The sequence below is a fragment of the Kogia breviceps genome, chromosome 8 (assembly GCF_026419965.1).
Source record: "Kogia breviceps isolate mKogBre1 chromosome 8, mKogBre1 haplotype 1, whole genome shotgun sequence".
NCBI lineage: Eukaryota > Metazoa > Chordata > Mammalia > Artiodactyla > Physeteridae > Kogia > Kogia breviceps.
The window spans coordinates 2316907-2331634 of NC_081317.1; the positions used below are offsets into that span (position 1 = coordinate 2316907).

General features: G+C 63.8%; 1 protein-coding gene across 14 annotated transcripts in view; it reads right to left on the reverse strand.

The window, feature by feature from the left end:
• VAV2 (vav guanine nucleotide exchange factor 2) overlaps positions 1-14728 on the reverse strand; it is a 180279-nt gene that overhangs the window by 59961 nt on the left and 105590 nt on the right. For all 14 annotated transcript variants that reach the window (XR_010841788.1, XR_010841787.1, XM_059073293.2 and 11 more), the window contains exon 4: positions 1739-1807. Coding sequence is in view for 12 of the 14 variants with exons in the window: in XM_059073293.2 (XP_058929276.1) it covers positions 1739-1807 (69 nt within the window). In the remaining 2 variants the exon portion in view is untranslated. The remainder of the gene's footprint in view (positions 1-1738; positions 1808-14728) is intronic.

Genomic DNA, 14728 nt, shown 5'->3' on the forward strand with positions numbered 1-14728 from the left:
CCGTGAGGGAGGACGCCGGCTGGGCGGGCGGATGGACGGAGGGTGAGAGGCTCCCCAAAGTGGGGGGCATTTAGGCCCGGACTTAGCAGACAGGGAGAGGCTCTCCAAGGCGGAAAACGCCGGGAAGGGCGGGCGGGAAGCCGTTCCAGCGCAGAGCTCAGCCAGCAAGGGGGCTGCGGGCGGGTGGGGACCCCTGGGGGCCTCCCTCCGGCCGTGCCTCTCTGAGCCTCGGTTTCCTCACCCCTTACGGGGGGCGGGGGAAGGTGGGCAGCCACTCATTCAGCCCCGCACCTCGGGAGGCCCCGTGGGTTGGAGCGCACCTTCCTTGAAACTTTCCCAGTCCTCCTCTGATTCCTGGGACCGGGCAGTAGCATCCAGGTAGGGCCCCAGGCCCTGGTTGTGACTCGTGTGGACCCTGGGCCCCACATGCCCCCCCCCAGGGTGCTCTCCACCCTCGGACCCACATGGGGTCGACCAGGTGTCCCGAGGGTCGCCCCCATTCACACAGCCCAGTTTCCGGAAGATGGGCTGGCGGCGGCTACGCCCACTGGCCATTGAGCGTTTCACTCACAGATCACATAATGTGATCCGGCTTGCTGCCCACATGCTGAGTTTTCAATGGCTCAAATTATTTAAATGGGTAGAGATCCTGCAGAGAATATCTGCCCAGGCCCCATATCCTAGAGGCAGCCTGGATGGGGGTGGGGAACCAGCTGGGGGCTTTGACACAGCAAGTGCACAGCAAGTCCCGGCTCTTACTCTGATTGGGATTCTTATTCTCAGTCTGTGCTGTAAGACGGAGCGAGAGGCCACTAGTCTTCCCATCGGGAACAGCCGTTTATCCGGGAACAAAGACAGGAAAGAGTCCCCCAGGGGCAGGAATCCGGGGAAGAGGGTCGGCCACCTGCCTGAGGGCAGTGGGCCGGCCGGGTCAGGAGCCACGTGGGACCGCCCCGCGGCCTGGGCAAGCCCGTCATCTCCCGGGCCCCGGGCCCCCTCCCGCAGGATGGGGCGGCCCTGCCAGCTCCACCCCGCCGCCCCTTCCCCGCGCAGCAGGTCACACGACCCCACCCCCGGCCACAGCTGACCGCGCAGAACCCAACCATCTCTTCTGGAAGAGCCGCCACCCAGCGATTCCTGCCAGTCCCTGGGGGGCTCCAGGGCCATCAGGTGAAACGGCCGGGGAGGGACAGCTCGACCCAGGCTGCTGAGATGGTGCAAGAAATCCTCGCAGAGAGGAATCGGGGGGACCCGGGGCAGGCAAAGACGGGGCCTTGGGAGAAGGGGAGACGCCCCAGCGGCTCCAGGTGGCCTGGCCTCGGCCCAGCCCCAGCCCGCGTCAGGCCAGAGACAACCGGGCATCACCAACTGCCTTTGCCTGTGACCTGTGCTCCGGGGGCCCCAGCCTCTGGAAACGCCAGCCCTCTCCCATCCGCAGCACAGCCTCCAAGGGCCGAGCTAGGACACCTCCCCAGCCCCACCGCAGCTTCGACAGAGAAGCCCGGCAACAGCCAGCCCTCCTCACGCCTGAGCCTGGGGAGGACGGCCGCAGCCACGCCACCGGCAGACACGCCGGGAGCCTCCCGGAAGGTGGGCTGAAGAACTGCGCATCCTCCCGGCAGGGGAGCCACGCCACCACCCCCGCGGGGCCCGGGCCGACGGCCGAAAGCAGCGCCGTCGAGGGGCCCGTGTGAAGCCCCGCCCACCCCACCCCCCGCCACCCCGCCCGGCTCCTTACTCTGCCAGCTCCTCCAGGCTGCGGTACACGTCATCGTCACTCTCCGCGGTCTCCTCCGACGGGAAGGGCCTGTGGGAGAGGAGACGTCAGGCGGGGTGAGCAGGTCTCGGTGGCACCGCCCCCCCCCCAGGCCAGGCCCCCGGAGCGCGCGCAGGAGCAGGCGGGCTTCTGTCCGCTCCCCCGTGGAAGGAGACGGGGTGCACGTTACGCGGCTGCGTGATGCAGGACCTCCCAGATGGAGGTGCCTACAGTGAGGACCCCACGCCCAGCTCGGGCCCGGACACCAGAAGTCGGTCCCCTCTGCCCAGGCCCCGGCATCCCTGTTGGCAAACGAGGGAACCGGGTCAGGGACAGCAGGAAGCTTCCGTCCGTGCGACTATCCCGCTTCCACACACCAGGGGGACCCCAGGCACGGGGAAGTGGGCTCCCCTGGGCATCCTCGGCGGGGAGCACGGGGACCTGTCTTTAGGAGACGGAGAGCGTGGCCCACGAGCCCCAAACTTATCTGGACTTGAGACCCTTACTTTCCATGAAAATCTCCCAGTTCTGTCCTGGGGGGATGCCCAGGGTCCCCGCCAACTCTGTCCCCTGGAAGACGCATCTGGGAGGACTAAGAGAAGGGCCCGGGCGTCAGGAAGCTTCCCGGCCGGTGTGAGGAGGGCGGCACGGCAGGGTCGTTACCTGCAGACAGGCGTCTACCTGGGCAGCTCAGAATCCGTGGGAGGGGAGCTCACGGGGAGGAAAAGGGGCTCCCTGGGAACGCGGGGTCTCGGGCCGCACCTGTCGCTACTGCAAAATGAACCTGGGCCTGACTCCCGGGAAAAGGGGCGGAGCCGGCACACGCTGCCCAGGTGCTGGGGGCCGGCCAGTACGGGTGAGGAGCATTAGGGCGTGAGATGCAGGTGACACAGAGCCCGGGCAGGAATGCAGGCGCAGCACCAGCCCCAGCACCGCCTGCACGTGGCACGTGCTCGCGGGGAGGGCGGGTGAGCCCACCGGCTCTGTCGCCCCGCACTGGGATCTCATCTGGAGACTGATAGGAGATCCCAGTTCACAAACTGGAGGAAAGGGGCAGGTCCGCAAATGGAACAGTGCATTCTGGGTAAAGAAGCGATTGGGGTGGAAATGGGAAGGGCAGGCGGTCGGCGCCGTACCCACACCTGGCCCCCCAACGCCCGCCACCAGCACAGGGAACCCATGCAGCAGCCCCTCAAGGAGATGGGCTTCCGACACGCTCTCCGGGGCTCCCCGGGGTCCCCCGCACACCCACGTGCGAGCGCCCACTCCTGCCTCTCCCGCAGGGACCTGCAGACGAGGTGCACGGTCCCGACTAGGTTGAACCAGCCCACGCCGGGCACAGAGGCCAGCCTCCAGGAGGACGGGGCCGCAGGGGGGTGAGTGCTGCCAGGAGGAGGCGGCTGCCAGCCCGTTCAAAAGCAATGGGCCCAAATTAACCAACTCCATGGAGACGAAAACGCCCCTTTGGTCGAAACGAGCATCTCCCCATGTCCTAGAGCACGTGTTCTGGTAGGAAGTCTGTTCCCAACGATCTCACAGGAGACCCGGCTGGCAGCCTCCTTGCTGCGGGTCAGGCTGACGTGCTCAGCAGGGCAGTCCGGTGGGGATGGACGCCTGGACCCTGCAGCTTCCACTCCCAAGGCTCGGGGCCTGTGCTCCATGGGGTGGGGGCCTGGGGAGCCCACTGAGCCAGCAGCTGGAGGCCTGGGTCCTGCCCAGCTGTGTCACAGAGTTGCATGGCCCTGGGTCTGAGGTCCCAAGGCAGACCCACCAGACCAGGGGTCCCCATCACCTGCGGCTTCATGGCAGTAGCTCGCGGCATGGCCCAGCTTGACCTCTCTGTGGTGGGCTCCCCCTCCTCCCCGTGGCTCTCCCCCGCTTCCTCGTATCACCATGACAGTGGCATCCCCCACTGGGCATCACGTGGCAAGAAAGAAGGAGGACAGATGTGTGTCTTTGGGTCACAGGGAGAGCTGCAGGCCATCAGGACGCCCTGGCCCTCTGCAGACGAGGGACCCTCGCTGACCCAGCCTTGCTCCCGGCCAGGAAGTCACTCCCACGATAACAGGAGAACGGGAAGCTGACCCAGATCCCACGTGGTTGACGGGGTGCTGGAACCGAGCTCTGGTTTCTTAAAAGTCAGTCGAACGTCAGTCACCCTGACTCTGCCAAAGGTTCCGGCCCCCACCCTACCGATCACAGGAAATCTCAGGCCCGGCTGAGATGTGACTGCAGGACCCAGAAGCGGAGGGTTCCCCCAAAACCACCCCTGACCAGCTTTCCACCAGCCTGACCACTCTCTCAGCCTGGGTCCACTTCTGCCCAGCACGGTGCCTGACGTTAGAGAGGCACGGATGGATGGACGGACGGACGGACGTGTGGGTGGGTGGATGAATGGCTGGATAGATGGATGGATGGGTGGGTAGATGGATGGACAGATGGACAGACAGACGGATGGGTGGGTGGGTGGGAGAACAGGTGGGTGGGAGAGGGATGGGATTTGTGGGTTGATGGACAGATGAATGGGTGAGTGGGTGGGGGCATGGGGGTGGAAGGATGGATGGGTGGCCAGGAGGACAGGTTGGGGTCGGGGGGTGGATTCGTTGGGGAACGGATGGGTGCACAGATAAATGGATGTCAGATATTCTCAAGCTGTCCCTTCCCCCCAGAACAACAAGTGACAGCCCCCAATTAGATACAAGGAAGCATTTTCAAGAAGCGCTTATGAGAGTCCACGCAGAGGTACCCAAGTCAGCCCTGAGCTGTGCCTTTACACCACTGACCCTGACTTAACCCCGAGGAGACACATTTGCACAGAGGGCGTTTCTGGGGCCACATTCCAGCTATAACTTCAAGCCCCAGTGGGGCTGGAGCAGGTGTGACTCTGGGGCCACTTGCCACGAGGCCTGGCTCCGCCCTTCTGTCTCAGGCACCGGCTGATGATCCAGGCGCTACGGTGCAGCATCTACCACCCCCGCCATTCATTTCCCCCTCCCCGGCTAGACCAGACATCCAGACGTTCATGGTGGAGTTCCTTTGTTCCTGAAGAGGAGGGGATGCGAACCGAGTAAGGCAGAAAAAGGCACAGAAATGACGGTGGGCCAGACACCAGAGTGCGGTCATCTGGGTCCTCGGGGCTGGGGGGGCCGGGGGTCAGGGCGGGGCTGGGTTCCTCTTATCCCAGCAGACCCTTCCTGAGGACGCGTTTCCTTGTGCCGCTTCTGGGAAGCCAAGTTTCCCACTCGCACCACTGAGGGAATCAAGGGGATGCCCGAGCCGGAAGCAGAAAAGCTGCCACGTGCCAAGAAATCCCCAACAGAGCCCATGCGTCAGGCTGCGTCAAATCCACGCCAGCACCCCGTCCTCCCAGGGGAGGGGCGCGGGGCAGGGATGAGAGGCTCAAGCTACTGCGTCAAGGTCCCACCAAATTACGCCTCCCACCCCGAGGTCAATGTTAGCATCCGGCTGCTTGGCCGGCGTGGCCGTGTGTGGGCAGGACAAGGACAGCCCCGGTGCCAGAGGCTGGGGGTGGTCCCCCGCTAGAGGAAGAAGGCCCAAAAACACGGCACCCTAAGGGAGTGGCTGAGCCCAAACCCCCGAACATAGAGCAGAGGGGGGCGCAACTCTTACTCCAAGCCACGCCTTCCTCTCCTTCCCCCAGCCACTGGGTAGTTCCTGGACACCTGCTCCGAGCTGGGCTTGGGGGCTGCCATTGTCACTGCTTGGACGCAGCTCTGGGATCAATAAATCAGGCTCTGGTCCTTGTCCACGGGACCTCTGTAAGAATCTGCTGTAAAACCATGGCATCTGAAAAGTGCCCGCGTGCGCAGCTGCGTGTACGGCTGCGTGGGGACGGGACACGTGGTTGGGAAGGGGGCAGACCCGATGCTCCGGGGTCACGGCATGAAGGTGGCAAACACAGGTGCGCGCCAGCTGGGACCCAGGAGCAGTCGGATGGGGACACCGGAAGACCCTTGCACGGCGGGCAGCAGGTCTGATTTATAGGACAACCCAGGAGCCAATGAGAGGACCCCTTGGGAGGAGGTGCCAGGTCTCCGGGTTCTGCGGGGGGCAGGGGAACTCATCCAGCTTCACCTCTTCCCATGCTGTGCTGAGGGACTTGGGGCCTGGACACGGGGTTCCAGGGCAGTGCGACCCACTTGTCGGCGCCGATTTCCTATTTTTCCAGGCAGCAGCTGATGACCCCCCCACCCCCGCCCCGGCCTGATTTTCATGCACTTCAAACCCAGCTCCGGCGCAGCACTCAGTGTGCTGACCTCTCCTGCTATCTGGCAGCGGCCTCCCCTGTGTTATCCAATCCAACCCAGGGCTCCACCAGGCAGGGCTATGGGGTGGCTCCCGGGCCTGCTTCCCTGGGGGTCCCTCCACCCCAGACCAGGGAGCTCCTGGCACACAGCGGTGCACATCTCATGACCGTGCTGTCTGCAGATGGCCCACCAGGACGGAGAACGTTGCTTCCTAGAGCCATCGCTCTACACCCTGGCAAGAGGCCAAAACAGAGACCCCACTGCCACTGTCACCTTCATTTCCGGGGAGACCTTGTGGGGGGAACCAAGAGCCAGGCCTCTGCGGGTAACAGATCTGGGTTCAAGTCCTGGCTCTGCTGTGGACTCACTGTGTGACCCTGAGCAGGAAACCCTCCCTCTCTGAACCTCAGTTTTCCCAACTGTAGAATGGGGGCAGTAGTCGTTGTTAAGATTAAATGAGATAATGGCAGGGACATCTATACACTACCAAATGTAAATTAGATAGCTAGTGGGAAGCTGCCACATAGCACAGGGAGATCACCTCTGTGCTTTGTGACCACCTAGAGGGGTGGGATAGGGAGGATGAAAAAAAAGCTTAAATGAGATAACACAGGTAAGCCTCTCAGCCCAGGTCCTTGCTCCCAGCAAGTGTCCCACATATGACAGCCTGAGTCACCTTCCCTCCCCTTCTCGGGGGCTCATCCCAGGAGTCCACTTCCAAGTCCAGGGCCTCGGACTCAGGCAGTCCCCACTGTCCCCACGGCCTCCTGAGCAGCAGCCCCAGCGGGCCCACCCCGGGTTGCCATGACAATTAGGAAACGCCCCTCACCCGGGTGCCTCCAGCCCTGCCCCAGGCTCATGGGGTCGGCAGGGCCCTCCAGCCCACCCTGCTGAGCTCTTCCTCCCCGGGGGCCTGGAAGAAAAAACGGCATCCAAACAAACACTCATATTCGGGAGGTAAGAAAGCTTCGGGTCCAACCACCTAGCGCCACTCAGGGAATCTAGGACACAGCGTTTACTTTTCCACACTTCAGACGAAAGCGACCCGGGCCCAAGACGGCTCTTCGCTTCTCCATCCTTCACTTGGCGTGTGCAGGGAGGAAAGCAGAAATTCAGCTCACAGAAAAGCGCTCCCTGCAAAGTGACCTCCAAGGTCCACGTTCACCAGCAGCATCACGGAGCAGCCCCACAGGCAGGGGCCGCTGGCCCTCCTCGGCCGGCCCGGGGCGTCCGAGAGAAGGGGCAGGGCCTTGGGTTCCCACCCTGGAGGGCGAGACCAGCCCACGGGCCCCCAGAGAGCAGACTCGGCCCCTGGCGAGGGCGATACCAAGGATGCGGGAATTCCGGGGCTGAAACTGGGACGAGCCGGCCGCCCCAGTCGGGCGTGTGGCGGACAGTGGCGCCTCATTTACGGCGCTGGCACTAGCTGGGAGCCCTCAGAGGTCACTCCCCCAGCCGGGCAGGACACAGTTTCCGAAAGCGGCCTGAGAATTAGGTGCAGTGGGCCTGCGGAGGGCCTGGCACGGGGCCCGGCCCCGGGACACCGTGGGGTTCAGCCTCACCTCACCAGGTGTGATGGGGGCCCAGGCAGGTGCTGGGTGAGCAGAAGGGGGCAGGGTGGGCGGCAGGCACCGGAGTACCCGGGCCACAGGGCACTGGGCCACACCCCGCGTCGTACCAGTTTGCCAGGGAAACGGCAGCCGGGCGGACTTCAGAGGCCCATCAAACCACAGCCCGAGGCTCTGGCGGGCCCATTTAATTATTCAAAGAGTCACCTGGGGGCCGCCTGCTAATTGGCTGGAAGGCCTTGAAGCACCGGATTTTGCTTATTAAAAACGGCTCTCCGGCTCCGCAGCCCGACAGTCCAGACAAGCAAGGGATCATGTCCCTCTCTCCAGCCCACCACACTTCCATGCAGATGGGCCACCGTACCAGGGGCTGCGCGGGCCAGGGCCCCTCCACCCACTCCCACCACGAGGGCCACACGGGGCTAAAGGGCATGGGGACGGCCACAAAGGCACAGACAGCAGGAGGAGGAAAGGGAAACCGGGAGGGCTTCCCGTAGGAGGTGCCGGGGAGCTGACCTGGAGAGCAAGGTCTAATTTGAGTTCAGAGTTCCAGCCCTGCGTCAGACAGGGGTGGGGGGCTGGCATCGGCCACACAGCTTCCTGGCCCCTGAGCTGTGGCCAAGGGACCTGAGTTAACTCACCCGGAAGGCGGGGGTAAACCACCTGCTTCACACACAGGCCGCGTGTGCAGCTTCGTGGCACGCGGTGTGGCTGTGCGCTCCCGCAGGGCCTTGGCCCGTAAGGAGGTGAGGCGACGGTCACGATTCAGGGGCTGGAGGAAGCGGCCTGGGCAGAGGTGACCACACCCTGCGCGCTCGGGGGCGTGCGGTCTCAGAGGGGCTGGGGCAGAGCCGGGGCGGCTGAAGGGCCAGTGGGGCAGGAGTCCGACGGGGACCAGGGCCGAGGGAGGGAGTGATGGACGGGCCGGCCCAGGTGCCACCACCAGGACCTGAAGCCCAAGTCGGCACAGAGCTAGGAGGTCTCGAGGTCCCCCTGTGACGTCTGCAGAGGCAGGTCCGGCAGAAGTGCAGGCGGGGGAAGAGGTGCGGCTGGCTCCAGGCGACTGGGGGAGACCCAAGTGAACCCCCAGATGCCAGCCAGGCAGTTTCAACCCTTGCTCCCAGAAGCCTAGTGAGGCAGAGGGGGACACTGACCTTGCGTCAGGAAGGAATGGTTTGTTTCCCGCCATCCCATTGTCTGAGGGAGGGAGGGGCCTGGAGCTGCTGCTGAGACAGAGGAACGCGCGCGGTTTCTCAGCAGCTTCGAAGCTCAACGGAGTTTTCTGACTTTCCGCCCGCTTCTCGGAACGGCAGCAGTTTGGAGCGGAAAGGCCAGCGGATCGGCGGGGCCATCTCCGCCTCCAAGCGGGGCCCAGTCCCCTGCAGCCACTCGGCTGTTTTCCTTTCATGCCACCTTGACCTCTTCCCAGGGGACACCTGGCCGGCCTAGGCGGGAAATCCCGGCGGCCTGCCAGGGCCCTGCCCGGATGGAATGCTCTAGAAACGCCCATCGGGGAACGAGGGGCATCACAGAGAGGCCACACAGCCAGCACGGGGGCTTCCCAGGGCCACAGCCGGCACAGCCCGCCCCCCAATAGCCTCTCTTCCCAGCCCAAGGCCCAAGGCCTCCTGCAGCCCCGTTTTCACCAGCAGACTCTCTGCACAAAAAGTTTCCGCACTGCGCTCGTGGGCCAGAGTCCCTTGGTGGTGGTGGTTGGGGCGGGGGGGGGGGGGGGAACCGTGCCCAAGCGCAGTCGCCCTGGGGCCGGCCGGGCCCCCAGGGGATGGACGGGGCAGGCTCGGCTCCAAGGAGGAAGTGGGCCAGGCAGGCGGGTGGCTCTGCCCGAGGCTCCAGAGCCCATGGCTGCGGGGCAGGGATGGGGCCCTCCACCAGGGCAGCTCTGAGCTTGCACGGAAAACCACGCCCTGGAACACCGGGGGCGGCTACTGGAAACGCTCTTCCCTTTTCTCCTTCTCCATGTCCAAAGCCGTCTACTCCCTGAAATGCCCCTTCTGGCCCTGTGAGGCCTCTAACAGCTGAGCAGGGCCCCAGCTGCCCCCTGACCCTCCCCCTGCTCCCCGGTCATGGCCACACCGGACACGGTGACAGTGGCCCGTCCGGGTCACATCCGGGCACAGCAGTGAGAGTCAGAAAGAAAAGAACCGGCAGTTTGGCTGTGCCCGGTGGGTGTCCAATCCACACTGCTGGCTCTGGACGATAAACCCACCGTGACGTGTCAGAAAAGCAGACCTTCCGAGCTTCCCTGGTGGCGCAGTGGTTGAGAATCCGCCTGCCAATGCAGGGGACACGGGTTCGAGCCCTGGTCCGGGAAGATCCCACGTGCCGCGGAGCGGGTAAGCCCGTGCGCCACGACTACTGAGCCCGCGTGCCACACTACTGAAGCCCGCGCGCCTAGAGCCTGTGCTCCGCAACAAGAGAAGCCACCGCAATGAGAAGCCCGTGCACCGCAACGAACAGCAGCCCCGGCTCGCCGCAACTAGAGGAAGCCCGCGTGCAGCAACGAAGACCCAACGCAGCCAAAAATAGATAAATAAATAAATTTATTTTTTAAAAAAGCAGATCTTCCTCGTAAATACATGGAGGCTAGGAGACTAGCTGGGGACCCCCCTCAGGGTTCTGGGGGGACCCGGGGGGGCGTTCTGAGAGACCACCAAACCGCTGTGTGACCTCAGGCAAGACCCCTCCCCTCTCTGAGCCACGTTCTCCCTCCTTCAAGAACAGATGGTGGCTGGGGGCTGGGGTGTCAGAGCTGAAGGCACTCGTCTCCCCTCCCCCCACTTCCTGCCAGTCTGCTGGGGAGTGAAGGGTCAGCCCTGGCCCTTCCACCATGTCCTAAGAAGGCCTCTGTAGGCCCGCAGGGAGGGTCCCTCCCCTTGGTGGGTCCTCCAGGACAGAGAGGGCAAACCTGGGCCTGCCTGCAATCACCCCCTACCTGCCCATCCCCTCTGGCCAGGGCAGGCATCACTAGTCGATCTCGGTGTTCTCTGTGGCGCAGCTGGGATGGACGAGGCTCCAGGTGGAAGGCTGGTCTGTGGACTCCAGTTAGAGAAGCAGGTCCTCTTCCTGGGGGAGTTCTGGCCAGCCCTCCACCTACTGCCCAGAGGAGGGGACTGTCCCAGGGCCATCGGGCCAAGCCCCTACCGCCGGGCTCAGGGTCTGGGGTCGAGGTAGGAGCACACACACCCTGCTGAAAGGACACAAGTGAAACCCAAGCCCTCCCCCCAGTTCACAAACGAGGGGTCCAGGGAAGGCCTCTGGATGGGCGTGTCCACAGGTTTCCCCGTCAGTCATGACAGCTGCCCACAAGATGGGGGTTTTACCATCTCATCACAAATGAGGACACCGAAGCTCAGAGAGGTAGAGGAAGTTGCCTGAAAGGACCAGCCAGGAAGTGACAGAGCCGGGCTTGGAGCCAGGACTATCCCCAGGAGGGGTCAGAGCAGGGAAGAAGCCCCGGCAGGAGCAGGCCTGCACTCCTCAACGCTGCCCAGGCGTCCGGCAGCATCTGGGCCGCAGCTCTCGGTCATCCCGAGGGACTGACCTGCCAAGCGGGTGGGTGGGGTGTCACTCCCTGTACCGCCAGCACCTCCTGTGGCCTATCAGGCTCTCGCTCCCCTCCCCCCATGACCCCTCCCAGAGCCACCATCTCTCCGGCCTGGACACCCACGGCAGCCCCTCACCGGTCCTGGCCTCCACCCTGGAGCCCCTGCAGTCCACACGGGGCCAGCAGTGTCTAGACAACATCTCAGAGGCCACTGCCTGCTGAAACCCCCCCAGGGCTGCCCCCTCACACTCAGAGACCAGAGACGCCCCCACCCTGCCCACCCCTCCCAACACGACCTTCCTCCCACCCCCTGCCCCTCTCCATCCCACAGGGACACCAAGCACAGCCCCTCCCCGCCCCCCCAGCACCTCTGCCTGGGCCTCCGATGCGCAGACCTGTCCACACTGGCTCTGCTCACTCCCTGGGGGTCGGCCAGATGGAGGCCACCTCCTCGGAGAGGGGCACTGACGACCGCACCCGAGGCCCTCCGTCCCTCGATCTGCCACCCTAGCCTCAGACTCCGGTGCACACGACTGGTGGCGGTGCGGGACAAGGTGCGTGCCAGCGTTTGGGCACCAGGCTGCTCTGGGCTCATGTGAGGACAAGGACAGGACTGCCGCCCCCCACTGCGTCCCGGGGGGTCCGGCTGGGCTGCTTCAGAGCAGAGAGCTGGACTGCAGCCCTTCTGGATGGCGCCAGCCCTGGGTCCGGAGGTGGCCCTGGGCAGGGAGGGCTGGGCTCGGGCCAGCTGTCCAGCCCGCGATGCTCACCTTGGAGTCTGCGGGGCCGGGGGCCCAGCCGAGCCTCAGGGCCGGGCTCCAGGCCTCGGCTTTAATCAGAACCACCGGTGCCTCACCGCTGCCCGCCTGGGAGGGGCCGGAGCCGGACGCCCATCCCAGCCAAACCCCCTCCCAGACTGCCAGTCGGATTCCCAAGCTGGAGAGACGTGCAGGGCCCGTGGGTGCTCAATGGCGGGGCACCCAGCCTCCTGCAGCCACCAAGCCCACCAGGGGCGGGGCCAGGACCGCGCCTCGGCTGTCGAGCAGCCCCGCATCACGTCGCATGGTGGGGGGCCGGACCCTCCAGTGCCGAGCAGGGTAGAGGCCTGCCTTAGTCTCCCTACCAGTGACCCCAAAGGGGAAAGGGAGGCTCAGCTGCCCCCAGGGTCAGCAGGTGGGACCCGAGGCTGCTTTCCCAGCCCCCAGAGGCCAGCTCCGCCAGGACCCGAGGCTGGAAGGGCCCGGAGATGCCCTGGGCAGCGGACCTGTGTCTGGGCCAGTGCTGGGCCCATGCCCCAGGACCCCTGACCCCCAGATGACTCCCATGGGAGTATGGGAGGATGAGGTCCCAGTTCCACCCCAACCGGCTGGGCAACCCTGAGCTAGAGGTGCCCTCTCGGGGCCTCAGCCTCCCCTGAAAAATGGGGTTGAATCCTGACTCCCGGGGTCCAGGTGTGCGTTCAGTGAGCTGACCCGCGGGGAGGGCTCCGCCCCGTGTGTGTCGCTGCTGCTATGATGGGGGGGACGGGAAACGGGGGGCAGGAGGAGGGGCAGCTCCGGAAAGGCCAACGTGCCTCAGAGGACAGAACCGCGCACCACGACCTGACCGATCACGAGACGGCCGTGTCCCCGGCGTCGGCTCACACCGGGTGACTCTGTATTAAAGGTCTGAAACAATGGGGACTGCACAAAACTACGCGTGAAATACAATAAGACTAATTTTACAGGAGGCAGGAGGTGGAAGACCCGCGCGCGGTTAAGGATGGCGGCTACTTCCTGCTGGGGCCGCCGGGGCCAGGACCCGGGAGAGCAGGGGGTGGTCACACGTTTCCTTCTGTCCTGTGAGCTAGAAGGTTCTAGTCTGGGGGTTGAATGTCGGGCTCGTGAGACTTAAAAATAATTAAAAACTAAATAAATGAGTCCATAAAAATAAAAGCAGGAAAACTGATAACCAAGAGAAAATAAGCAGGGAATGTTAAGGGAAGCCAGACAGGCGGTCAGTTCCAAGAGTCCCTTCTCTCCTGTCAAAATATCACCACAAGCTGCCTAAAATCGAGGCGTATGCTGGTGGGGACCGGCGGCTGGGACCCCGTACCTGAGCGTGAAGCCGGAGGTGAGGGAGACACGGCGGGCGGCGGGCAGGCTCAGGCCGCACGGGCTCGCCCACCGAGGGCTGGACGGGGCGGGGGCCGTATCTGAGTTCACTGCACCAGTCCCTCAGTGCCTGACCTCAGGCCAGCGCCCCAGGCTCTTGGCCTCAGTCTCCGCATCTCTAGAATGGGACACAAGAGTCCCTCCTCGCGGGGACGGGCGGCATCACGCGGCGGGGAGGGTTGGATTCCGGTCGCCAGACGTCCCGGCTTCACCGACGGGGCAGAGGCTGTAGGAGCCGGTGGGTGACCCGCGGGGTCTCCTTCCGCTGCCGCGGGGGCCACTCTGTCCCAGCTGGAGGCCGTCCGTCAGCCCGGCCCTGGGGGCAGGTGGCGTGGAAGGGAACACGGCCGACACACACGTGTCGCTGCGGCAAGTCGTCGAGACTCGGGGCCGTCTGACGGCACTGAGTGTAGCCTGGTCCGTCCTGTGGCGAGCACTGCCCTCTGAGGAAGGCGCCATTAAGACCCCCATGAGCCTCAGGGCCCGACTGTACTCTCCTTGGTCTGCATCCTGGACTTTATGGTACGAACGTAAAAAAGGAGATGGCCTTTGGCCAGATCGCTCCAGGGACCTGCTCAGTTACTGGGAGTCCCTGGTTGTTCCCTAAAGCCAGGAAAAGCAACCCTGGAGGGGAAATTGGTGCCTTTGTGGAACAAGCGATAAACCCGCTGATGCAGATATGGTGGCGACTATAGCCCAGATGGAAGCCCAGTTCTATAGAAAAATGTCTGTGCAAAGTCCCTGCTTTACAATGACTTTGCGAAGTCCCTGCTTTACAATGACGGTGCAAAGTCCCTGCTTTACAATGACCGTGCAAAGTCCCTGCTTTACAATGACCGTGCAAAGTCCCTGCTTTACAATGACGGTGCAAAGTCCCTGCTTTACAATGACGGTGCAAAGTCCCTGCTTTACAATGACGGTGCAAAGTCCCTGCTTTACAATGACCGTGCAAAGTCCCTGCTTTACAATGACCGTGCAAAGTCCCTGCTTTACAATGACGGTGCAAAGTCCCTGCTTTACAATGTCTATGCAAAGTCCCTGCTTTACAATGACGGTGCAAAGTCCCTGCTTCAGGGGTATGTATATGGCTATGCTTTGCTATTACACTTGCCTTGCAACCATCAGTTGTCTGTACCCTTCTGATCCCATACCTTGGTGCTTTCCGTTCCCTACCCCCTCTCGTCGATTGTTGCTGCACTTTGAGGACCCGCCGCGGCTGGCGGCACCATCCCGACCGCAGCAGCCGCCGGCACAGAGCAGGGACGCGACGGAGGCGACCCACGGTAAGAAGGTGACCCAAGTGACATCGGGGGGACTGTCCCTTCATTAGCAAAGCCCCCGTCCCGACAATGAGAAGGGCGGGACTCAGGCTTCTCCGGGCGCCGCCCTCACACTGCGCAACTGGATGCGCCCAAAGC